Source organism: Gadus chalcogrammus, chromosome 23 (genome assembly GCF_026213295.1).
Source record: "Gadus chalcogrammus isolate NIFS_2021 chromosome 23, NIFS_Gcha_1.0, whole genome shotgun sequence".
NCBI lineage: Eukaryota > Metazoa > Chordata > Actinopteri > Gadiformes > Gadidae > Gadus > Gadus chalcogrammus.
Window position 1 is genome coordinate 13,258,904 of NC_079434.1, and position 9,692 is coordinate 13,268,595.

General features: G+C 42.2%; 1 protein-coding gene and 1 long non-coding RNA gene across 2 annotated transcripts in view; both read left to right on the top strand.

The window, feature by feature from the left end:
- The first annotated feature begins 1,794 nt into the window (after positions 1–1,794).
- On the top strand, positions 1,795–4,485 carry LOC130377696 (uncharacterized). The gene is made up of 4 exons (XR_008894288.1): positions 1,795–1,847; positions 1,962–2,022; positions 2,635–2,725; positions 4,079–4,485. It is a non-coding gene; the product is annotated as an uncharacterized LOC130377696 (long non-coding RNA).
- A 3-nt stretch (positions 4,486–4,488) lies between these two features.
- LOC130377679 (uncharacterized) overlaps positions 4,489–9,692 on the top strand; it is a 25,499-nt gene continuing 20,295 nt past the window's right edge. The window contains exons 1-2 of the mRNA XM_056584834.1: positions 4,489–4,588; positions 6,917–7,015. Coding sequence (XP_056440809.1) covers positions 6,998–7,015 — 18 coding nt within the window. The 5' untranslated portion in view covers positions 4,489–4,588; positions 6,917–6,997. The remainder of the gene's footprint in view (positions 4,589–6,916; positions 7,016–9,692) is intronic.

The following is a 9,692-nucleotide window of genomic DNA, read 5'->3' on the forward strand; positions in this document are numbered from 1 at the left end:
ATATAAGGTGGAATTAGAAGAACAAAAGTTGTATACACAAAATGGCCCTTTAACTCTCAACCCAGGAGATTCTATTGAGAGTCTGCATATCAAGAATCATAAGAGCCTATAATGAAACACAGGGAAGGCAATCTCTGCTTTGAATAGTGAACCATGATGTTCAACATCAAAGCCGATTGTGTTCAACCCACGAGTCAAACAGGAAAAAATTAAAATAAAACTCGTTATATATGAAAGTGATAACACTGGTTGGTGTGTGGCTATTTAAGACCTATTCACATCTTATGTGGCTCACAGTATAGATTTATCCTGATCTCTCTCCCTGTAGTATCTGTGAAGTTATAGGGCAGACGTATGCAAAAGCTGCAGCCGTAACACCCTTATAATGGAAGATTTGTAGGCTGGCTACCGCGCCGCGGTTGCACTTTCATTTTTGAGTAATCTACATGTGAATAATAATGTAGCCTTCAAGGTTATGTATTTTGCCTTCACAGCCACTGTTATTAATAGCTTCATCTTTCTTAGGGCCTCAAACACAAATGAAATATTTTGACATCTTCATAGGAGAGGGAGGTAGGTCTAGGCCAAATAATAATAAACATTTGCTTTAATCAATCATTTGCTTGTAAGTTAAAGACAAAGCTTTTTTTTTTCACGTGAAAACATTCATTCGATCCTTTGCTGTTGCACCTGCGCTGTTACGCGTTTTATCTATTTGGGCAAAGAGAAACATTTCTAATACTATAATAGTGTGCCGCTTGCAAATGAGTATGCATCTCCCTTGTTCACTTTGACCTTCTTGGTTGAAGAACAAAACAACTACAGCAATCGATTGTTACCCTCTGAAGAATCACAATATTGTATTTTTCGAAATGAAAGGCAAGTGCGAGAGCGAGAGAGAGAGAGAGAGAGAGAGAGAGAGAGAGAGAGAGAGAGAGAGAGAGAGAGAGAGAGAAGAAGTCAAGCCAAGATGAACAGCTGTATTGAGATAAACCGTCACCCCCATACGCTGAGGGGTAAAGAATCTGTGCACATTACAAAGACAGAAGAGGAAGATGAAAAAAAAGAATCCACTTAATCAACTAACATTGATATTACTTCTGGCAATTAGGAGCATGCTGGTAATGATATGAGTTTTCAGCTGTAAATAATTATGCTGCCTGCGGGCCATCCTTTAATTCTCGGCTGTATCCATAAACAATAATCAAACCAACAGCAGGCTAAAAGTCTGAGATTTGTTGCCGTGGAAGCCGGGGTGTTTAAGAGGAGCTTATGAGGGCCCTGTGGTGATGCCGGTAGTCAGGGTCACCTTCAGGTGCTCCTGCCCCCTCCTCCTCCTCCTCCTCCTCCTCCTCCTCCTCCTCCTTCTCTCTGGCTCTCCTTCACGGAGCGGCTGCGCTGATCCAGCTATTGATCCGGGGCTTATTCCAATAACAACGGTAATGATATGCAGACACATGGGAGGCGTGGGTAAATAGAGGTGGAGGGGTGAAGGGGAGGGGGGCGCTAGCATTTTACCATGTGATTTGTTTACGCTAGTAAGACGGCAGAGTCATAAGTTATAGAATACATTATTTATTCAGTTGAGGTTGTAGTTGATTTTAATTCCTATTTGTAGACGTAAACGCTCAGAAAAACAACCTTGATAAGTAGTTAGTATTCTTGGGTTTTTATCCCACTGTTTTTTTTAAAGAATTACGTTAATGCCATCCCCCTTTTTCATTGGCCATGCTCAGAACCAACTTTATAAACATCCCAGGTCAAAGGTCATGGCCGCCATTTTGAAATCGTTAGTTCATACGTTCCTGTTAATCTTTGGATGTGCTGTTGTCCATGTGTGCTGTGAGGTTGTACCTATAACTATCTTTTACAAGTTAACTTTGTAGAGAATTTGCATTTGTTTTTCTACATTTGTATTGTTGTTTGATTAGTCAAAGCTTAGCTTGACATGTTTGTTTCAGTGTCACCACAAACCTGAATGAAATGTGTCAGAACTCAAAGAAATCAAGTTACTCCCATGACGTGAGTCTTTATTAAAGCATTCAAGTTAAAGTGTTTATCCATCTGTCAATTCTTGGCACACATTGAGTAGACATAAAATCATAAGTATCATAAGTATATGTACAAAAAGTTCTGAATACTCTCATGTAGTTGATAAGACTTTTGAGAAGGCACCTCAAAATGAAAATAACTGAATGTGATATCACTATATATCAGGTTCACAGGTTATATATTGGGCATTATACATAGGTTAATGATGGCAAAATATTAACACTTTCCAGTGAAGTTGATGCATTAAGATGTCTTCTTGTACCCAAAACATGGTGTACATTTATGGAGATTTGTTCAGCACTACCAAATAATTTGGCAACGATTTAATAAAAATAAATTGCTCACGCTGCTGAATCCTCCTACGGAATAACAAAACAAACAAAATTATTGACAAAATGCTCAACAAACCCAACTGTATTTGAATATCACAACACTCAAATTGCTGAGTTTTTATTTTTTTTTACCATGCTTTTATTTCAGGTTTATGTATCATGCCAAGTAAAGTAATGTGCCAACGGGCCGGAACACAAAAGAACACCAGATAACTGCCTGACACTGTCCTTGTTATTCACTGTCCAACAGGAGGAGCAGCCCTGCCAATGCGGACGGACTAAGACGAAGAACATAATTACGGAAACGCATGAAAGCCAGCGCTGGGCCTGAGATTAATTAGGTGAGTGTCGATACCCCCATCCATACCCGATTAACTAATGACACATTGCCCAATGCGGGCCATTGATCCACGGCGAGTCAGTCGCGCTAATAGGTGGAGGCTGACACCCAATGAGAAAGCTAAGAGAGGGGGGGAGCAACTAAGATGTTAGCATGGACGGGATGACGAGACGTTTTGCGTGTTCCCCGTCGTAAACGATTAAAAATCCCATTTGGTTCCGGCGGAGACGCGGTCACGTGCGCACGTCTTCGACCAATGGTTGAACTCGGTGGGTTATTATTAGAATTCCCCGGCCCTTTTAGCACTAATTAAAAATGACCCCAGAGGTACCGCCCCCCCCCCCCCTACTGATCCTCCTATTTAAAAAAGAAAAGAAAAACGAAAGCTTGATCTTGATTAATCGCGCTGAAACGGCCAACATCATAAGTTAGCCACTTTATGATAATGATGGTAATGATAATAATGAACACGTGAAGGATGAACTGTCGCTGTCCCAGGGTTGAATCCCTATACAGGTTAATTAGGTAAGATAACATCATTAGCCACTCTTCATGCCTGCGCCCCAAAGAATTAATTGGATAAGATTGGCGATTTGGGGTCCGTGTTTAATCGTATAAACGATCACGGTACGGCGAGGAGTGGAGAATGTAATGTCCACATGGTTGGACATCTTATTTAGATTCGCATTCAACCAGTTTTAACGGCCAAATGGATTCCAATGGTCCATGGTGGTGATGTGGAATCTGTGTGCATTTAATGATCTGCCACAAATGCACGGTATTGTGTAAACCATTGGTTTCTGAATAATAATCTTCATAATTATGCCGCATTGAGCATTTGATGTTTCTCTTATTGGGATTAACCAACTGTAACATCTCAGTAGTAATGTGCATTTATCTTATATTCATGTTAATTAATTGACCATTATAAATACCACAATATCACAAACCACAATATTATTTATGGAGATGAAACTCATTGATTACATTTTGTTGTTGCTGTTTTGTCGTGAATTATTCTAACATGGCAACGTGTCAAACTGCCCGGTGGAAAAGTACCTTTCCATTCACTCTGCTGGCCAAGGCCGGTCCTTAGTTGTCCTTCGTATGATAAATAAATTAATCCTCCCCCCCCCCCCCCCACCCCCCCCCTCCGCTCTCTTACATAAGTCATGTGATGGTGGGTCTCATCATGTATAGTCATACCGCTGCATTATGGATGTTTACAAAGCAGTGTGAGGACTTTGGGGGGGCTTCGTCACTGGAATTAGTAGTGAAAGGTAAAGCGGCACCATAATGTGTGTTTCTCTCTCTCTCTCTCTTTTTCTCTCTCTCTCTCTCTCTTTCTCTCAAGCTGTATCCCATGAATAATGAAAAAGAGGGTATAACACAAAACAGTCACACCATCTGGTAGATGAGAGACACACACACACACACACACACACACACACACACACACACACACACACACACACACACACACACACACACACACACACACACACACACACACACACACACACACACACACACAGGTTAAACTCGAAACACCTTTTTTCACTTTCTTTTTGAGCATTTGAAGACGTAACACGTCAAGTCATATTTAATAATTTACCTGATGAAAGCACAATCAAACCGCCAAAAACACAATTCACAATATCAGATCAGTATCACATCTTTCTTTCTCTGCCTGGAGGATACAGGGGCTCTATGTATGTGTGTCTGTCTGCATGTTTCTGTCTGTGTGCATTGGCGTGCATTGGCGTGCATCCGTGTGGCTGTGTATTGGTGAGTGACGTCGCCATCGCCTTGACAACTGCTGTGTCGTCAACGTCCAAAGAGGTTGGAGTTGGAACCTAGAAAGGTAAGACACCTCTTATCTCTATAAACGAATACATCGCACAAATCGCTAATAAAATAAGAAGTTTTATTTGCCTATAGAGGTTAGTAATGGAATGGGTTCTGCTTACATTCATCCATTACAATTCTTCTGTGTAGTATCAGTATTGTTTCATTTTACCAACAATTAAACCCAAAATATATTGCTTCGGTTAATTTAATTTAAATTTCTGAATGAGTGAATTATGAGTGAATTCTTATATAATTATATTAAGCTTTGTGAACTCTATCTTGACGAGAGATCCACTTGGTTTGGCGAACGTTCAGAAAGAAAATAAAACTCTCTTTAAAACACGAGACCCGACGAATAAACTACACGGCGGGGGACTTGGGGTCCTGTCCCCAGAGCTAGCTATCAGGTTACATCCCCCTTGTATCCTTTCCTGTTAGTGGGCGAAAGCACAAAAAAACTAAACGCAAAGCTGGTCAGGGGAAAAACTTCAGGTCGCACTGTGGGGACACAGAGAGAGAGAGAGAGTGAGGAAGTCGCCTTTTCCGGCGAGAAACACACACAGGCCCCAGTGTCGCCCAGGATTAAGGCTGGTTTAGGGTTAGCTGAATGGGGGAATCATCAGGATTGTTTCTTAACTTTTGAAGCGATTACTTTTTTTGTGTTGGTTATGTCTATCCAGTCCAGTTAACGAGAAAGTGGTGGTTTTGAATCCTGTGTACCTTGTGTTAAATGCATTCATATCTGAAATTCACTTACAGTTAGTCATTTGAGTAGAAATGTTACACAATGGGCGATACAGCAATACCATAGGATGATTGATTCAGAAAGGGACGGGTGCTGATGGCCTTAGAAGCAGTGGTGGGCGGGATTAATTTGCAGTGTGTTTATGTGTTATGAGGGTAGTTATCTAATGAGAGAATGAGACAGAGCGAGGGCCTCGAGCACGTCATTCCTTCGCATTGAAGCTGGTTAACTTAAGGCCAAAAAACGCAGATGCTTAGTGTATTTATGTATGTGTGTGTGTCAGAGAGAGAGAGAGAGTGTGTGTGTGTGTGAATACTGTAATATATTCATTTGGCATTTGACAGACAGCCCGCATTTAAATGAGTGGGATAGGAAAGTGAGTCAAGTCATTTATGTGGTTAACAAAATATTGGCAGTGTTACTTGTGTCAGGGCCAGCATTTGGCAGGATGCTAACAGTTTGGCTAGAAGCTTTCATAACCCATGAACGTTGTTTCCTCACCGCAATGCTTTCTTATTTTGCCTTCATGAAACCTTCACACACCCACACACAAACACGCACACACATACACGCAAAAAACATGCACTCAGCCTTGCATGTGCGGCTGCGCACACACAAACACACAGGCACACACAAACCCACCATTTTTATGAGGTGCTAAGTCTCAAATTACATTGAGATGCGTTGTGAGAGGACGCAAAAACATACGACCAAATAGGTATTTTTTTATCCCCCATATATGTTTAAACCATCACATTTCTAGCCCACTAAGAGGCATGGATATCCTTTCCGGTCCTTACCCTCTCTCTCCCTCTCTCTCCCCCTCTCTCTCCCTCTCTCCCCCTCTCTCTCCCTCTCTCTCTCTGTTAATATGTACGGACCGCACAGGGGCTCTGCTTTCACCGTAGAGTTATTACACACACGTGTAATTCGAAACAATTACAAAAACACTGGCCCACTTGTTACAACACTCATTTTTCCTTCACATATACAACGCACAGATTCAATAGCTTTACATGTTTTTCAATCACACCCAGCGGAGAGGCGTTCAGCGTGAAGAAGTGTAGCGTTTCATCCGGGCTCCTATGCTGCGGGATAATCTTTCACATTTCGCCCCGGGTTTGTTGTGCTACTTCAGCACAAAGTTGTGCAAGCCGTGCGAATTAACCGTTGCAAAAAAGAAAAAAAATGAATTAAAAAAAACCAAACACTGAGTGTTATTGTAGCGGATGTAAATGAATAAACAAGTTGAATAATGAAGGCAAATAATCTGCGATCCGCGATGATAATAAATAAACGTTAAACTTGTTATCAATCCGTTTTTCTCCGAGATGCATCGGAGAGATTACAGTTGCAAACAAATGTATCTGTGTGAATATCCTAATCCCCTGTGGAATGAAGGATTTGACACTGGAAAGGCTAGGGCTATTTAATGTAACCATCATATCCATAACTCCATCAATAAACTTCATCTTGTCTTGTATGGTCATATTAGGCTCTCTGTGGGTCTCCACAACTCTATACACCCCAACTACATCTTTTTCTTGCTTAAGATGAACACATTTCCTTCTATTTCGCCCCCACCCTATTCTCTAGGGAGGTGGTGGAGGCTGTTCTCGTCATCCTTCAGGGGTCAGGGGTCAGCAGTGGGGAGATCTCTTGTCAGTCAGCGGAGAGATGGACATATTCGGCAGTGTGAGTACAGATTCCCCCGTCTGCACCCCGTGGCAGTGCGGTTACACGCACGCGCACAACGGCGCACACACTCTCTCTCTCTCTCTCTCTCTCTCTCTCTCTCTCTCTCTCTCTCTCTCTCTCTCTGTCTCTGTCTCTGTCTCTGTCTCTGTCTCTGTCTCTGTCTCTGTCTCTGTGTGTGTGTGTGTGTGTGTGTGTGTGTGTGAAGGTGCTGGTGCATTCTGACCATTGACATTTAGCATTCCTCCGCTCTGCCTCTGGGTTCTCAGTAGGGTGGGGGTAGGGTGGGTCGGTGGTGGTGCAGTGGGGGTCCACAGAGGGCCAGTGCCCAGTTCTCAAGAGGAGAAACAAAAAGACCCTTGAAGGGTCCTGAGGAGTTCCCATGATCCCAGGGAAGACCTTGATCCAACCTGGGTTACAATTCTTGGAATTCGTCTCAGATGTAGAACTGCATATTGGGATTAATCGTTTTTTTCTGTCTCATAAATGAATTGTTTGCTAGTTCTTGACCATTTGAAAAGGTACTTAATGTATTAGTAAAATTAAGGGAAAATAAATATTTTATTTCATTAATATTATTAAGATAATTAGAATTATTATTTCGAGTTAAATGCCCACAGTAACATTTTTATTTTTATTTCACTATTTTTTAGTTTTTGTGTTATTGTTCTGCATGGTTGGCCTACATTACCATTTCTTAGTGACTGCAGCAGCTTGTGGTGACATTTTGTAGCGGAAAGTTTTCAAAGTCATTTTCCAAGGTTTTCCCCCGTAACATACATAATCTGTTAGCATCAAAGGAGCACACATGCATAAATAATCGACTAATTCACTTAAAGGGGCCACTGTAGATTAATTAAGCCTGAATACTAATTATGTTTTCTGTCTACACCAACTGACGCTGTTGTTGTTTAATAAGAAACTGTTTGGTGGGTTACAATTACCATGAACTCCTAAGACTACGCTTTAAATGAAAATAGGCTTACATTATATGGAAATGGCGTGCTTTTCATGCTCCCAAACTAAACGCTGACCTTATCCCTTTAGTTTTGAATAAACAGGCTTTGTTGTTGTTTTTTCTTAACATTATCATGTTATGGTCCTCAATGCGCCTCATATCCCTGCTTACAAACCATTATGTATACATGGTGTGTGTGTGTGTGTGTGTGTGTGTGTGTGTGTGTGTGTGTGTGTGTGTGTAGTCATATATTTTTAGATATTCAGATAAATTAATATATATATATATATGTGTATATACTAACATATTACACAAATATATGGAGATATATATATATACATATTTGTATGTGTAAGTGTTTATAGATGTGTATATATATATATATATATATTATAATAGCCTACATGTGTACGCTGAGAAACATTGGTACATGCGTTGCTTCATAGTTGTATTGCCATGACTTATTCAGCAGAATTCCATATTTTTTACCATAAAGACGTTGAATCTCATGTCATCTCCCAGGAGGGCGCTCCTCCCTTCCTTCCCCGGCGCCTCACGCAGCCATGCGACCCTGCAGCAGCAGCAGCAGCAGCAGCAGTGGTGCATGTCGGGGAAGACGCTGCGCTCTGAGTCGCATTTGTGATTTTAAGTTGCAGCAGGGGTCGTGTGGTGGGGACCCTGCACTCCCTGCGTATATACAGAGCAGCAGAGCCGGGGACAGGGGACAGGAGGAAGTGATGGTGGGGGGGGGGGGGAGGGTAGGGGGGTGTGAGGGAGGTGGGGGGGGGGGGGGGGTGGGGACCTTGTTTACAGCCACGCGTGGGGAATGGAGGAAAAAAAAGCCAGACGTAAATGAGGGCTGACGGTTTCATGAAGCACAATTGGTTGACGGCGGATTCAATGTGACTGGACTGAACTGGCCGATGATCCGTACAGTATGCAAAATTCACTCTCTAGCTGGTCTGCGCCCACCAGCCCCTAGCAAGCGGCGAGCGCCACAGAGTCTTCCCCAAGCCCTCCTAGCTATAAGCCTTTGAATGCAACCAGAACTGAACGAGGCATTGTTGTACCCAATTCCTTTTGACAACAATCACATTCACCCCCCCCCCCCGAAAAAAGGAAAAGGAAAAAAAGTCTGAAGAAAAAGCGTCACGGATTTCTCTTGTCACCGTTTATAAATGATTGTTTTTATTCTCGTGTTGACGGCGATGTAAGCATTTTGTGTGCCGTGCGCAGTGAAATGAGGGGAAAGGAAGTGTGTTTGTGTGTGTGTGTGTGTGTGTGTGTGTGTGTGTGGACATTGAAGCCTTCAGATGACAAGGATGAACTCAAGGGCTTTTGCGTTCCGTGTCGTTCTCCACTGTTCACGCCATTCCTCTTGGCACATTACTCCCATGCAGAACTGTAAAAGCAAATAAATATTTAAACAGAACACAATATCATATTGAAAGACCTGTAGCCTTTACTTACAGTAACTCAATTGTACATGATATTGGTTGCTACAGCAGAGGAAAAAAAAAGTAAAAATCCAAATAATATCTTATTTTCGATATAATTTTTTTTCTTCTTCTTGTGTATTCTCTGCGTTCGGGGCTGTGATTGGGGAGATGGAACAGCTTCAGCGCGTTGCATCTGGTTAAGGCGCACGTTAACCAACGGACGTATTCCGAGGCGTGCGCTGTCACTGTCTGTGGGCCCCCCCGGCGCAGGGATGAGGAG